The sequence below is a fragment of the Ursus americanus genome, chromosome 8 (assembly GCF_024610735.1).
Source record: "Ursus americanus isolate L20-20 chromosome 8, mUrsAme1.1.p, whole genome shotgun sequence".
Taxonomy (NCBI): Eukaryota; Metazoa; Chordata; class Mammalia; order Carnivora; family Ursidae; genus Ursus; species Ursus americanus.
The window spans coordinates 71,955,775-71,971,644 of NC_142134.1; the positions used below are offsets into that span (position 1 = coordinate 71,955,775).

Genomic DNA, 15,870 nt, shown 5'->3' on the forward strand with positions numbered 1-15,870 from the left:
CAGTGGTGGGCTCCGGAGGCCAGATCTGGGTTCAAATTCAGCGCTTCCCTTACTACCTCTGTGACCTCGGCAAAGACTAAACCTGTTTTTAGCCTTATCTTCAAGATGGAGATAATATGCTGTCTTTGTTGTTAAGAGGACACAAAATAATGCACTTAAAGCTCTGGGCACAGTGCCTCATTCAGAGGAAGCATTCGTGAAGTGTTAGCGCTCACTCCTACTATTGTTGTCATTGTTATTTTTATTATTACTAGGAGTAAACAGGAGCCCTGGGAGGCACAATTGTCTTTATTTTGCAGACAAGGAAACTGAGGTTCAAGGAGATTAGGCAGCCAAAGTCACAGTGATAAGAAGGGACAGGGTCAACATTTGATGCAAGGCAGAGCTCGCTGCTCTCAGGAGCGGACGACTCTCCTCCGGGCCCAGCCCAGAGCGGGCTCCCTTGGAGCAGAAGTGCTGGGGCCCTCTGAGGGTGCTGAAGCAGAGGCCCCTGACCAGCAGGGGCTCCAGAGAGGAAACATCAGGCCTGATTACCACCTATACGTGCCCTGCCTCTTGTGTCCTTTTCAGAAGTTTCCTGGTCTGGCCTTAGTTGTCCTAGAAGTATGCACATACAAGATCAATTTAAACTTGAAACAAACAATGCTCCTTCCAGCACAGGTTTCAGGCTAGCTTCTGGGGTTAGTCAAAGAGCCACGGTGGAAATGGTCCTGTCCATTTTTCCATCTATCCATCCATCCATCCATCCATCCGCATCACAAACATGAAACGCCTAATGCGTGCTAGCCGCCACCCTGACCGTTCTTTTCTTCCCTAAGTAAGGTTTTCCAGCAGACAGTATTCTCAATTCAAGACAGGAAGCGGGGCATGAGTCGGGACGTGCACATTGGTGAATGCAGTTAAGAGAGGGAGTGAGTACTTATGGTTGGTTTCCACCCGCTCAGCCTGGCAGCTTGGCAGCTTGGCACAGAGGTGAACAGGGGATGGCAGGGGACTCTCGGCCCACATCTGAGCAGAATGACTGAAGGCCTTGTGCTTCCTGCTACAGAGGATTCCTGTATGTATACGTGGGAGCAAGGATTGCTTCCTGGAGGTTTTACAGCTCCGGCCACGAGCGTCGTGATTGGTACATATTAAGGAACCAAAGGATTTGGGTTTGCTTTTGTCTGGGTAAATTAGAAAAGAAGTCTCTTGGGACCCAGCAATAGAAGGTCAAAAGCGGCTGGGGACGGGGGTCCGCCGAGGCCTGACTGTGTTGAAACCAGAAAGAGCAGGAGTTTTTAGAAGGGTGGCGGCGTTCCAAGTAGAGGGCTCTGCCCAGGTGAGGGAGGCATGGGTGCTGTGAGAAGGGCTTGCTCGCGTGAGCAGGACTCTCGCCTCAGGAAATGCATGCAGCCCAGGCCCGGTGGGTACCTCCGGGCGTCGTCGCGAAGCTTCCCTGCTGGTCCAGCCGGAGTGCATCCAAAACCCCAGGCTTAGCTATCTTTAAAATACTGAGCGAGTCCCGGGCTGCCACCTGGCCGCGCGCTCAGCTCTCCGGCTGGGGGTGATTAGGCTTAAGTAGCATTGGCATTCCGGAGGCTCCATCCGCAAGTCCCCGCCCGGGAGCAGGGGAAGCGGCAACAGGTCCCTGCGGGCACCCCGGGCCTCGCTCCCGCGCCTCCAGCGCCGGCGCCTTTCCGGGCCCGCCGCGCCCCGGGGGCTGGCCGGCGCGCGGGGCAGCGGGGCCGCCTCTCCGGAAGCCGTCCCGGTGGTCCCCGAAGCGGCTCATAAATCATTCATGAGCCGAACCGAGTGGGGCGAACGCCGCTGCAAGGAAGGGCGGGCAGGGGCGGGGGCCGAAAGGGGAGCTGGACACGGTGCACGGTGAGTAGCGGCGTCCTCATCCCGGAGCCCCTGAGGCGTCCGCGGAGACGGCGGGGGCCGCATCGCACCCCCCTGCAGAAAGCTGGGGGCGGGAAATCGGGAACGGAGGGGCTCGCTCTGTGCCCCTCTCCTCCCGGGCCTCCGCGCCCCGTCCCCTGGCCCCGCGGCAGGTATACGAGCCCCGGGAGCGGCCGGGGAGCCAGGCGGCTGCAAAGTGGGCGAGGTGGTCCGGGCGCCCGGCCAGCAGGAGTTCCGGGCAGAGCTCGGACGCGCGCAAACTTTGCCCGCTGCCTGGTGACTGCGTGGTGGGTCTTCTTTCCAGCCACAGGAGGGGAGCCGGCGGCTGTGGTTTGCCAGGTACTAGGGCACAAGCAAGCGGGACCCGGACCCCCAAAGCCGCGGGCTCGCTCTCTGAGAGGGCGGAGAACGGAGGGGAGGCTCGTCAGGGGCTTGGGAACTGTTCTGCGGGGAGGGGAGTGCTGGGGGTGCCCTGGGGGCGCGGGACACTGAGCCTCCCCGGCCGGTGATGGAAAGAGATCACCTCCCCCTGGTTTTCCGATTGGAGTACACGGTGCAATAGACCATAGCAGGAGGGGGTTCGGGGGGAGCCACGGGAGGCGGTCTCCCAGAGTCTATGGGAGAGCCTCACGCACCCCTGGCTAGACGCTGCCCCCACCCCCTGTATGCTCAGTTAGGGGAGCTACGGCAATTGCCGGGTGGAGAACTGAATGCTCTGGGCGCACCTCGCCAGTACGGCGCCGGCTGGGACAACAAAGGGAAGCGTGGACAGAGGAAGGAGCTTCGAGGTGCGGGAGAGGCGGGGGCCGCAGGTCAGTTTCCCCGAAAGCCCGCTCCGGGAGGGGGAGGGTATTCGAGGGGGTGGCACACCGCTCTGGTCCCCCTTCTCCCTGGCGACCCCGATGCAGCCTCCGGGGGCGGCGGCGGGGATCCCGCGCGAACGCGCCGGGGCAGCCAAGTTACTTGGGCAACCCCCTCCCCCAGGCGGCGGCGGATTCCTCGAGGCTCCTCGCTTCCCGCGCCCGCCCTGCCGCCCATTCTTTTGTGTCCCGCAGCCCGGGAGAGCCTCCTGCCGAGGAGGGAGACAGGGCAGGAAGGGGTCCGGCCTGGCGGTGGATTGGAGGGAAAGGCTGGGGGAAGCCGGCTTCCCAAGCTTCCTGCAGCAACAGGTTGCGCTTGTCCCCAGGCGGCTACTGACCTCTCTTCCGCCCTGGCTCTGATCCAGAAAGGTTTTCAAGGGTGCTTGTGGGCAGCGGCTGACCTTCGTTAAGACACGCAGGTGAACGATCAGGGTCCTTGAACGCCCCACTGGAGACTCAAGCATCTGCCATTATATGTCGGGTTGAACCGTTCGCGAATGATGTTTTTGTGGCCCAAAGACGAGTATGGGAATCATTGTGGATTCACGTTGTGTGAAGTTACTACTTGTTTTTCTTTCGCACTTTTTTGTGAGTGTCCTCTGGGAGACGTGGAGTGTGGATTGATGCTGGCAATGGCAGTTCAGACCCTTTATTGACTGCCAGCTGTCTGCCTGGCGCTGCACGTACTCCGTGTCTAACCCTCTAGCACTCTTCACAACCCCACTTCACGGACAAGCAAAGCAAAGCAGGGAGAATGTAAGCAACCACTCAAGTCACAGGGTTAATGAATGGGACTAGAGACTCCTGCCCTGTCTCCAACGTGTGGCCTGTTGTCACTTCAGCAATGTCCTTTAGTTTCGTTTTGCTTCCTTGATATGTCCCATAATTTTTTTTAAGTGAATTTCCTTATGATTTCCATCCTGGACTATTTCTGTGCATTTCAGCACAGTGAAGTAAACAGGTGCATCAGAGGACAGGTTCAAAGTAGTAAGACTTTAAACCAAGTATTATTTTATTGGTACTGTTTAAAATATGAAGGATATGAAGGATAAAGGTTTTGCAGGAGACCAAGAGCTATCTCAGATTTGTTAAGGGTCAGGATGCTTTGTTACAGATGATAGAAGCCAACTCTGGGTAATTTTAGCAGAAAAGGGACTGGGTACTGGGTAGCTTAGAGCAGTGACAGGAAGGCGGGCTCGCCAGGCTCAGGAGCTCATGCAGTACATACAACAGGACCCTTGATTGGTGTGTGGCCACGGCTGCCACCGCAAGACTCTGGTTGTGGTTGCTAGCACTGTGCCATCATTGCTAGAATGAATTAGAAACTGCCTGTGCTTGAGTGTGTGTCCCCTGCACAAGGCCGGGAATAAGCATCTGCTTGGTGAGTTTGAGGCACCCCCCAGGGCACAGTTTGGGCACCTCAGCTGACCTCACAATGAAATGCAGGGGTTCTGCCCACAGGACTCACAAAGGTAGGCTCAGAAGTTGAGCAGCTCCCATCCCCCCCCCCACCCTGAAACTGCAGGTGACAAACATTCAGTACAAAGATCCTTTTGAAAGGAGGAGAAATGAAGGTAGATGGTCACCGTACTTGCTTTTAATTTTGTGGAAGTGCCATTCTCTGGACCCTTAAGTTCAGAATCATGTGAAGTATTTGCTCAAAATTCGCATACTCGGGCCCCCTTCCCAGTTTGAACTCAGTGCATTTGGAATGGAAACCAGGAATCTGTACCCCATAAATCAGAAAAATGGTGAGATCGCCTTATTGATTGGTCTAGTGCCTGTGTAAGGAGCTAGCCCGAGGGAGCAGTTTCCAAGGCCTGCAAAGTTGAGGGTCCCAGCAGAAGGCATGGCCCCAGGATGGTAGACCAGTTGCTCTGCCATGGGCCCATCCAGTAGAGAGACAATCTGCTGCCTATATTGTTGGAATAACTACAAACACTCCAACACCTCCCTCCCAGAGGCTATGGGACTGCTAATAAATGCTCGATAGAATTTTGAAATGGGTAAAATGACCATTTTCATGTCAGTTCTCCCTCTACCCCTCACCGTTTGATTTCAGCAATCCTTTATGGAGTGCCTATTGTGTGCCTGGCTCTGGGGGACACAGAGATGAGTAAATCAGAGACCCCCACACAGCAGCTGGGATAAATCGGTTTAAAGCAATATAAGAAGGACATCTGGGGGGCTTTTTCTCGCATCTGTTGTCTTGCAGTTGTTATTTGAGAAGCCAAAGGTGTCTTTGGAAAGTTGCCTGAATAAGCCAGGTGAGGGAGTACTCAGGAACAGTGCTGGTTCTCAAACTTCCATTGTCTCAACAGTCAGTCAAGGAAGAATGTCAACAATGCAAATTAATGCCCTCCTCCAGAAATTAGGCCCAGTAATTAGCATTTTGAATAAATAGGCACTGTATGCTAATGCAGCTCCAGGTCCAGGAGAGCTGGCCTGGGTTTTACACGGGCAGTCCCAGGAGCTGCTCCCAGGTGCTCCTGCTACCCGGTGAGGTTAACAGGTGAGGACCCAGACCATCTCTTTTGCCTTGACTTTAATTATCTAGTGTTTCCTAAGTAGTGAGATTTTAGTATTAACATTTACTGTAAACGTGAGAGGGACCGACGCTTGGGAGCAAGAAATGAGGAAATCTGGACGGCAGCTCGAGGTGCTGGCCGGCTTGACTGGCCGTCCAGCTTCGCGGCAGTGAGTGGGGCCGCATTTCACTTGGCATTTGCCTTCCCGGCTTTTCAAGGAGAGAGTTTGAAACTGTTTATTCATAGCTCTTCCACAGGCCTCTTGCCATCCCTCTCCCGCTGTGCTTCTCTCCATCCCTGGCTGAGGCATGGTGGAGGTCCCAGGAAGTCCGCCCTTCTTAGCAGCTGAGCCTTTAATCCTTCCAGCTGCTGTGCTCCCTGCCTGTCCTTTAGCAGAGAACAAGATGGGAGCGTGTTGTGTGTATTGTATATGACATTTATATGAGCGTGCGTGTGTGTGTGTTTTGTGTATGTGTGGAGTGTGTGAGTGGGTGTGGTATGTGTCTGTGTGGGGTGTATATGTGTGTTAGGGTGTGTTATATGCATATTTGTTGTGTTATGTGTGGTGTGTGTGTGGTGAGTATTAATGTGTGTGATGTGTGCTACTGTGTGTAGTGTGTGTGGCATGTGCTAGTGTGTGTATGTGTGGGTTGTGTTAGTATGGTATGTGTATGTGTGATGTGTGTTAGTGAGTGTGGTATGTTAGTATGTGGTATATGTGTGGCGTGTGTTAGTGTATATGGTGTGTGTGGTGTGTGTAAGTGTGGTGTGTGTAATGTGTGTGTGCATGCCTGCCTTCTTGTCTAATGAGAATAGTTCTAGCCCACCTGAATAACACACATACGCTCTCCTTTCATCTCTCTCTCCTGCCCTCTGTGGCCCCGCAGACTCCCAGAGAGTGGCCTTGCAAAGGTTAGCTGGTTTTGTGTCTTCTCGTTTGTCCTTTCTGGAAACAATTTGAAGATGGAGCAGAGCAGGCCCGTGTTCGAACGTGCGCAGTGGTGACTTCTGACTAGAACCAGTGAAAGGCTAGAATAATCCAGAGCCCAAGCAAAGGCTGCAGCAGCCATGCCTGGAAGGGAGAATGCCCTTTGGAAACAGTTCCCAGGGTCCTGGTGTATCCACAGGTGTGACGGAGAGCTGACAGGAAGCTGATTCGGGGTTAACGAGGTTGGCACTGGGAGCTGTAAGGGCTCTGAGCAACCCATGATTAGATAAAGAGAGAGTTAAGGGTCATTTTATTGGGAGTTCTGTGCAGAAGTAACTGGGGCGGGACAGGATTTAGAAGATGAGGCAATATCCAGGGGATTAAATATGAATTAATATCTTCACTCAAACAGCTCATGCATTCACACCTTTCATGTGGGGCTTTCTTTGACCTGGTGGAATACAGGTCGTGGGCCCTCTGGCCCCTTGTGCAATGTGTCACTTTCTTGATGACCTTCCTTCCCCCCTCTCATGGTGGTTTCAGAAGCACTCTGCCCTGATTTTGAAAGTTACTAAGTGTGTATCTCATGTACAAAATAGAATAAAATCAGGGTGTTCCTGACCCCAGAATAGAGTGCGAGCACAGCGTCCCGTTCCCTCTTATGTTGTGTTCTCATGCACCTGGTTCCGCGCAGTGGCACAAGCAAAGCAGTCCTTTTGGCTTATTTAATTTTATGTTCAGGTGTATTTACTGAGCTTCAACTGTGTGCTCTGTCTTGTGTTCAGTTCTGGGGCTAGAAACACAAGGGGACAGGGTCCACTTTGGAGGCCCTCAGTCTCTTGCCCTCGCTACCTGGCTTGGTAGCTGCTTTTCACGTTCCTGTTTCTTTCTCCCTCCCAGAAAGGGCAGCGGGGAATCTCCCTCTGTCCTGTCTCTCATCCCTGGGACCCGTAATTCCCAGGTAGTGACTCAGGGGTGAAGGTTTCTATCAGGATTACCTGGTGAACATGTTAGAAAGGTAGATCCCAGTGTGACCTGGCCTTAGAGAACTTGGTTTGTGCCCTTGAAGCCTTCTAGTTTGGGTCAGGGGTGAGGTGGAGAGGGGCATGTCTGAAATAAGGTCAGTGAGCAAATGAGTAGAATAAAAAGCAGATAAGATACATCTCCAGAAGCAGGGACAGCTTGGAGAAAAAATAGGCATATAGTCTATGGCTGGAGACCTCTGGGTGCCTGTGGGGAGCCCCAGAGAGAGGGCTCTGTAGAACGGTCTTCTGGTGTCTTGTGTGGGCTCTGAAGGCAAACTCCCGGGTTTGAATTGTGACCCCAACATTAATCAGCCCTGACCTTGGACAAGTCCCCAAAGTCCTCTGTGGTGCGGTTTCCTCATCTGTAAATGGTATAATGCCTTCCGCAAGATCCAGCTGGCCCAGCACGTACAGCGGTGTTGGGTACCTAGTAAGTGCTCCTTAAGTGTCTGTTTCTAAGGCCGCACAGCATTCTCTACACCTCAGGGTGTTTCCCAAACCCATCAAGGTCTGCATTCTGCGTCTGGCCCCTGGGGTGGGACCTTCTGGCTTTCGGCTCTAAGCAGGCTCCGCGTTTGCCTCCCACCCAGAGGATTAGGCTTATGCCTTGGCTCTGAAGCTCTGCAGCCTCCTCTCGGAGAAGCTCCTGGGGCAGGCAGGCTGTGTGCGAAGTGAGCGCTGTCTTTCTCTCCCACCAGGGATGGTGCCTTGAGCCACGGACCGGACCCGGACCCACAGAAGGCTCTCCGACGCCCCTCGCTGCATGCCAGCCCGGCCAGGAAAGGGAGTGGACTCCACATACCCACCCAGCGCTTGCCGCCGAGCCTCTTCTGCGCGGGAACGCACGCTCGTGTCTCACCCCAGGCTTTCAGAACCTCTGAGGCCAGAGGCGCCCAGCTCTACCTCATGCGTGGGGGACCTTGCTAGCCATGGCCCTCGTCCTCGGCTTCCTGCTGCTGCTGGAGCTGTGCTGGGATACCTCTGCCCTGGGGCCGCTGTCATCCACAGAGGGTTCTGATGTGTTGGAGTTTGAATTGCCTGCCACGAACTATGAGACCAAAGACACTTACAAAGCTGGGCCCATTGGTGTTCTCTTTCAGATGGTGCACGTCTTCCTTGGCATGGTGCAGCCCAATGCTTTCCCTGAAGGTAAGTGCCCACCATGGGGAAAAGATGGGAGTTTGTCCCCAGACACGGTCACGTGTGCACTAAGAATATTGTTTGTTAATCATAATACAGTAAATACGTATTATATGCAGTATTTTATTTTATCCATATATTCAGTATCTTAAAGCATCAGATTCAAAATGATTGGATTGCACAGGAGCAGTAAGTATTGATATGGAAGTTAAGAACACTCTTGCCAGGTTAAGTAGGTTGTCAAGGACTGTGAGTGTAAGAAATGAAATCAAACCATGTTGCTATGTTGGTTCTCCAATTCTTGACCTTCCTTCCCTCCCTCTTTTTTTTTTTTTTCCTTCTTTCCCCCCTGGTGAGAGCAATGAATTACTCTCAAGTGCAAACCAAAGGTAAAAATTAGAGTAAAAATGCAAATTCTTTCAGGTAAGTTAATAATTGCCTCTGGTGGCTAGACCAGCACTACAGATAGACCCCTCCTCCATCCACCGTAAAGAGCAATCTCACATTGCTGAGGACAAGGACAGGCCTGACCTGCCGTGCTCACCTGGGTCACTCTTTGCTTCGGTTCCAAGACTTTTAAGTGTGAGGGAAGGAGGGATGGCCCCTTGTCGGTGCTTTGATGGCAGGATGCCCTACCCGTTGTGAGTGTTGCTAGTGTTTGCCCTACTCCCTGTACTGGGAAGTCTGCGGGCGTGTGTTTTCAGGAACGAGATTATGAAAATTTCAGTGGTCTGTGGGAAGTATCTGCTATTAGGGTTTGGCAGTCTAAATTTTTATTGACTTCATGTGAGACCTATTCTAGGCTTGTTCTTTAAACTATGAAGATTTGAATGCTATTACTGATTACTATAACATACAAATTATAAAATTTGTAGTAATCCTTATCATCTTCCTTAGCTGGTCAGCTATTGTCCGTAAGAGGATTACGTGTCAGTGTATGTGTGTGTGAGAGAGAGAGAGACAGACACAGAGAGACAGAAAGAGAGGGAGAGAGAATGTGTTTGGTGAACTTTAACCCTTGTTTATATTATGGGCAGTTTATAGATTTTCATTATGATACATTTATATTGAAATGGTCTTACATTTTTTATGTCTCAGATTAAACAGTCGAAATAGTTTGAAGTGTAGTTCTCAATTTTTTGTTAAATTTCAGTTCAGTGAAACAAATCACTCTGAGCCCTGTTGCCATTGAAGAGAACCTGACAAATAACTGTTTATGTCCCTGCCTGAAAGACTAAATTTGGAAATCCAAAAGATGGAAGTAGAAAATAGTTCATTTGGGGTGCCTGGGTAGCACAGCGGTTAAGCGTCTGCCTTCGGCTCAGGGTGTGATCCCGGCGTTCCGGGATCGAGTCCCACATCAGGCTCCTCCGCTATGAGCCTGCTTCTTCCTCTCCCACTCCCCCTGCTTGTGTTCCCTCTCTCACTGGCTGTCTCTATCTCTGTCGAATAAATAAATAAAATCTTTAAAAAAAAAAAAAGAAAATAGTTCATTTATTAATGCGGGATACAAGTTCACTATTCTCAATAGGTACCTCTTCCATTATTTGTAGACTTGGTGTAAGTATTACTGACTCATCAAATGCCTCCTAGTGTTTTTAGTCTTAGCTTCTTTGTGGTTTTTAATGCAAAAGGAATAGAATTCAGTTGTTTTATGTGACTTCATAACAGCATCTTCAAAAAGATTGCCAAGCATCCATGTGTTACTAAGGCCTATCATGTAATTAGTTAATCCTATAATCTCCTTCCATATGTTGCTTTATTTTGCTCCCTCTAGGTTTCAGAGGAAGGCTTCCTCACACTTATTTTACAAAAGAAAGCAATATTTTTAAAACTTTGCATTCAAATGATCAGGTCAAAGGCATCCTATATCTAACACATTCTCAAGTTTTGAAGGCCAGCGTCATTATTAGTCTAGAAGGAGGTGTCTGAAGAATTTAAATCCTTCTATAATCTGAGGGTGTTAGTCTTGCTTATCCCTTGACCTTCATCAATACTTATTACTTTGGAAAAAGAAATTCTCAAGAGCCTCAACAGTAGACCAGAGCAGAGCAGCACGATCCCTTGGGAAAAAAAAAATATATATATATGTATATAGATATCTAACTATATCTATATATCTATCTATATCTATATCTATCTCTCTCTATATATACATATATATATATATATATATATATATATATATATATATATATATATATATATCTCGTTAGGTTGCTTAAAGAATATCATATTGAATTTCATATGGGACATCGTGGAGTATTGGTTTTCTTCCCATCATCCCATTTTTTAAATTCTTTCATCCAGTTACTAGATCTCCTAATGGTCTCAAAGTGCTCTGTAGGTGCTTTGGCACATAAAGGACAGATCTGAGACACTGTTTTTCCTGCTGGGGCCAGTGCATTTCATGAGAGCCAGATCATAGGCAGCCGTCTTCATAACTGAAGATGCAGAAACAACAACAATGAGAGGGGAGGGAGGAAGGGAGGGAGGGAGGAAGAGAGAGAGAGAGAAAGAGAAATGGAATCCCACTCATTAGCTTAACTAACTTAATACATTAACCTAAACAAATGACTTCAGGACAGGTCCTCTACAAAGTAACATCTTCGAAGAGAGAATGATCCCCTAGGTACACCTTTCATTTGAAAGAGAAGACTGTTTTGAATGCAGAGTCCCAGTCCAGAGCAGGAATGGAAGCAAAAGGGAGGACCCTAGAACCTGGGCTCCCTTTTCTCATGCTCTTGGACGGGGGAGTTTTCCACTTCGCATCCTGTGTCTGAGCCAAACAGCATTACACATTTTGCATTTGTAACTCTCTAAAGCGAAGCCCCTGTTGTTTCCTTATAAATACAAGATGGACAGGTCTTGTTTAGCTGGGACTTTACACAAAAGCCTATTTAACTTCCTGGGCAGAAGAAAAGATCAGGTCAGATCAGACCAGAAAGGCAGGTAACTATACACCACAGCAGAATATGCTCGAAAACCTGGTGTGGTTATTTCGTAAACACCAGCTCCGCTCTGAAGCTGCAGGAGGGATGCCGAGTCCCAGACTTAGACTCACAGTGAAGAGAGTGCTGGCTTACATTCCGGAGGAGTCGCCTGTCCATTCATTCAACTTAGAAAGGGTGTTGATGGCAGGATGACCAGGGGGAGTTGAGAGAAGGGTGTTCCCGGCACAGGGAACCACGTGCCCAGGGAGTAGAGGAGACAGTGGTTCATGGTGGACCCAGGAGGTGGGTATTCATGGAATAAGTCTGCTGAAGGTCAGACCTGACTGGCAGGCTGGTGAGTTTAGTAGAGGGAAGGAAGCTAAGGCAATTATGAGAAAAGGTTTCATTCATTTGGTTTCATTCACTTATTGAGAGCCCCTGCTTTCTGTCGTGTACCTGCTGGGGCCTGGGAGCCAGGGTGGAAGGGGAATTGGGTTTTGGGAAAAAAAATCTGATAGTAGCTGGTAGGAGAGGTCATAGGAAGTTAGAGTGTTCTGCAGTGGTCCAGAGGGAGGTAATAACAGACTAACTTAGCACAAGGCAAAGGTCATGTGGGAAACAGAGGCAGAATCCATTTTAATGGATTTCATTTCAAAGGACTTTGGTTCAAATCCTAGCTCTTGCCGATTACCTGCTGGGTGATCTTGACCCAGTTAATTTTCAGAGCCTCTGTTCTCATAGATGTAATAGGACTATAATCATAACTCACTTTGTAGCTTTTATCTGTGTGGTTTAAATGAGATGACGTATGTAAAGCCTACGTTTAAAACCATGCCTGAAAGGCGCAGATAAAAATCTTCAATAAATGTTATTATTATTTGAGAGGAAGACTTGACCAAATTTGACGCCAACATTGGTGCCAAAAAGGGACATGAGAAAAAGAAGATGCCTCCAGGAGGGATCATTAAAATATCCTTGCTGCTGTTCCATCAGGAATATTCTATGTGGAGTTACCTTGTAAGAAGCCGTTCCATTACTTTTGAAGTTCAGGGGGCTGTGTCTTCCCACAAGCCCCAGGGTCGCAGCACCGGGTCTAGAAGGCAGGGCTTGCGTGCACGGCTAGTCTACTGTGGGGGCTTTACTCCCCTGCGAAAACATCTACATCTGACAGGCTCTCATTCTTCTGTTTCTTTGTTCTTTCGCGTTGTCCCCAGTATCTGCTGTAAGGCATTCTTAGTGCTAGGTGTTAGCTTATTTGAATCCCCCAACAATTTTGGGAGGTAGATAATGGTGGTAAATGGTGGTCTTATTTCTATTTATTATACCCCCCTTTACAGATTGGAAAGCTAAGTCAGAACAAGGGTCCATGTTCAAGGCACACAGCTAGCCTGTGGCGGATGGGGAAACCTCTGTCTCCTGGGCTAGTTCATTCTCCTGTATGCCACAGTTCACCTCATTTGTGGTTATTTCTTTCCCTTTAACCTTACCACAGTGCTTTAATGATGTCTGCGGGTCCCTATAAAACATGGTACATTGCACACTAAGTGTGTGTGTTGCGGAAGGGTATCTGGTGTGGATGGTAAACAGCGCCTTTTCAAGTTCACGTGTCTGTGATGAATTTGGCATAATTCATGACCCAGATCAGAGTTCTTCTACAGGAGCAAGTGAAAAAAAGCATCCTCTGTTTTTATTTTTATAGAAAGTCTCTAAAATTATTCTCTGCTCTGTTTTGAGTGTATTTTTAAATGCGATTTTAGGCCGGTTGACCTGTTTCTAGGAGCGTTCTGGGTTTTTCTGATTTTGGCGGGTGCAAGAGCAGAGCTGGGTGAGCGGGAGGCGAGGGGAGGGAGTAGTGAAGCTTGTCTCTGGCGAGTCTGAGACACGGGCAGGATGTTGTACTAAGTGGGAGTTCGCACTAACAGAAACCTATTAGCTAAGGGAGTCAAAAAGGAGTTTAGCATCATGACTCCCGGTTACTTTACATTGCAAGCCACCTGGGACTGGGCCTCACTCTCCGGCCTCCTTGCCTCCCACATTGGCTCCTCTCTGCACACAGTCCCTTTGCACCTCCGCTTTCCCCTCCCCCCTCCTTCTGGGCTCCTCCACTCCTGCCATCCTTGTGGCAGAGAACCAGGACGCCAGCGTCATAGAATTCAAGCCAACTTCCTGGAGAATGGTTGGAGGTTCTTCTCTTTAAGTCCCAAGCCCTGGTTCCAGTCTTGCCTGGGCCAGTCACCAACCTTGGACCCACTGAGTAATGGTGGCCACGGTCACACTTTGTGGGACAGTGACGGCTCCCAGTGTTGTCACTGTCCCCGTGGGACCACAGATAGGGAGGTGCTTCCCAGGAAGGGGGATGGCTGGGCGGACAGCGCGGTAGGCGTGCCTGCCAGTGTGCACTGGCAATCAGGATGTTACACTATCTCCAGCACCTGTGTGTTCTTACCGAACTCAAACAAAGCCAGCATTGTCTCCTCTAGATCTCAGCACTCATACTGGCAGCGGGCCTGGCCAGAGATAAGGTCACTGAAGGAAAGAACTAATATCGAGTGATCCTTCCTCCCCGGTGTCACTCGCTGTGCTGGGCAGGGCTCAACTGTCATCACTTCTCATCCTAATTTATGTAAGAGCGAATGGCTATCACGTGCCTGCTTTTGGGATTTGAACAACTCAGTAACTCTCTGAGCTATGTACTATATTTTCATTTTATGGAAGAGGAAGTTGGGGTCCACCACTAGTTGGGGTCACGCAATGAGTCAGTGGCAGGGGCAGGGTTGGACTCCAGGCTCTATTGTCCAGGCTTATAGTTGCTGCTTGTATTTGCTGATCAGGAACTCAGGAGACTCGGGGACTGTCCCAAGGTCAGACGCACTGATGGCTAAGGGGCCAACTCAGGGTTTGACCCAGGGCCCGTGACTTTGCCCCCCCCCCCCCGAAGGCTGCACCATGTTGCCTCTGTGGAAGAGATCGGCTGTACACATGGCATTCATATGTGCCCAGTGACCTGTGAGTGTAGGGCGGGTTTGGGTGGGAGGGGACACGTCCACAGACTGTAACGGGCACTGCTCTAATCCATCCCACGTGTCTTCTGCTTCATAGAACAGCTTTTGCAGCTAAACGGAAAACCCAGTCCTATGGGCCCTATCCCCGTAACATTGTCTACCAGGTCTTGCTGGAATGTGCTGCTGACTTTATGCGTGTCATTGACAGAGGCAGGCTATGCTTTTCTGGGACATGTGTGCCAGGCCCACAAAAAGACACAAGAAAAGCTCCCTACTCTTCTAGTCTCCAGCAGTGATGTCCTTTTAGGAAGCCTTCAAGTACGTGCAGGCAATGAGAGATTGAGTATGAGTGTAAATAGAGGCCACTGGGGCAGCTGCTGGATGGAGCCAATGTGCAATTAAAGGCTGCTTACTTGTCCACCGGCGTTGAGCGGAAGAGAAGTCGTACAGTTTGCGTTTGCAGAAGCAGCTGTGATGCGTGGTTGGCGCAGGGAAGGCAGGGCTGGGTCCGAACTGCACAGCGGGGTGGACATTAGCAGGAGAGGTGGTAGGCCTTGAAGCCCCGCCACCTAGCCTCCGCTGGACGGGGATCTAGACTCGGGAACCAGCCCAGCACCCGAGCAGTGGAGCCACTGCCTGGGTTTGAATCCCGGCTCCATTGTTTACTAGCTCTGTCACCTTGGGCAGGTTACTTAGACTCTCTGTTTCTCTCTCTAAAATGATGAAAATAGTCATGGTACTTTTCGGGGCGCCTGGGTGGCTCAGTGGGTTGAGCGTCTGACTCTTGATTTCTGCTCAGGTCGTGATCTCAGGGTCATGAGATCTGAGCTCGACTTTGGGCTCCATGCTGGGCGGGGAGTCTGCTTGAGATTCTCTCTCTCTGCCCCCTCCCTGTACTCTCTCTCTGTCTCTCTCTCAAGAAAAAAATAAATAATCATGGTCCTTTTTGGGTCATCATCATATTTAAAGGAAAAATACTTGCAAAGCAATTAGAACAGTGTCTAATATACACTAAGTGCTGTGTGTTTATCAAATAAAATTTGAATGCATAAAATTCATATTAAAAGCTTTTGAACTAATGTCAGACTTTGATGATCACACAGACAGAAGACCAAGTATTTCTTTGACCCCCGCTGTGTTGGTTTCCTAGAGCTTCTGTAACAAATGGTCACAAACCGGGTGGCTGAAAACAACAGAGATTTATTTTCTCTGAGTTCTGAGGGCCGGATGTCCAAACTCAAGGTATTGGCGGGGCCATGCTCTCTCTGAAGGCTCTAGGGGAGAATCCTTGCTTCTTTCAGCTTCTAGTGGCTCTAGGTGTGCTAATCACTGCCTGTCTTCACATGGCCCCCTCCTTATGTGTCACTAGCCTTCTCTTGTAAGGACATCCTGCCACTGGATTTAGGGCGCACCCTAGATCCAGGATGATATCATCTCAAGATCCTTAACTAAGCAAAGACCCTTTATCCAAATAAGGCCACTTTCACAGGTTCCTGGGGTTAGGACTTGGACATGCGTTTTTGAAGGCCACCTTTCAACACACACACACCCATTACATACTTCTTTAGTT

General features: G+C 49.9%; 1 protein-coding gene across 4 annotated transcripts in view; it reads left to right on the top strand.

Moving 5' to 3' along the window:
• Nucleotides 1-1,692: 1,692 nt before the first annotated feature.
• The window catches only part of PROM1 (prominin 1), a 104,724-nt gene continuing 90,546 nt past the window's right edge, over nucleotides 1,693-15,870 (top strand). Inside the window, exons 1-3 of one of the 4 annotated variants that reach the window (XM_045771381.2) lie at nucleotides 2,072-2,223; nucleotides 2,558-2,696; nucleotides 7,924-8,374. In XM_045771381.2, the coding sequence (XP_045627337.2) occupies nucleotides 8,155-8,374 (220 nt within the window). In that variant the 5' untranslated portion in view covers nucleotides 2,072-2,223; nucleotides 2,558-2,696; nucleotides 7,924-8,154. Of the gene's footprint in view, nucleotides 1,867-1,911; nucleotides 2,224-2,557; nucleotides 2,697-7,923; nucleotides 8,375-15,870 lie in introns of those variants that run through there. The other 3 variants (XM_045771382.2, XM_045771383.2, XM_045771379.2) reach the window with 3 other exon arrangements.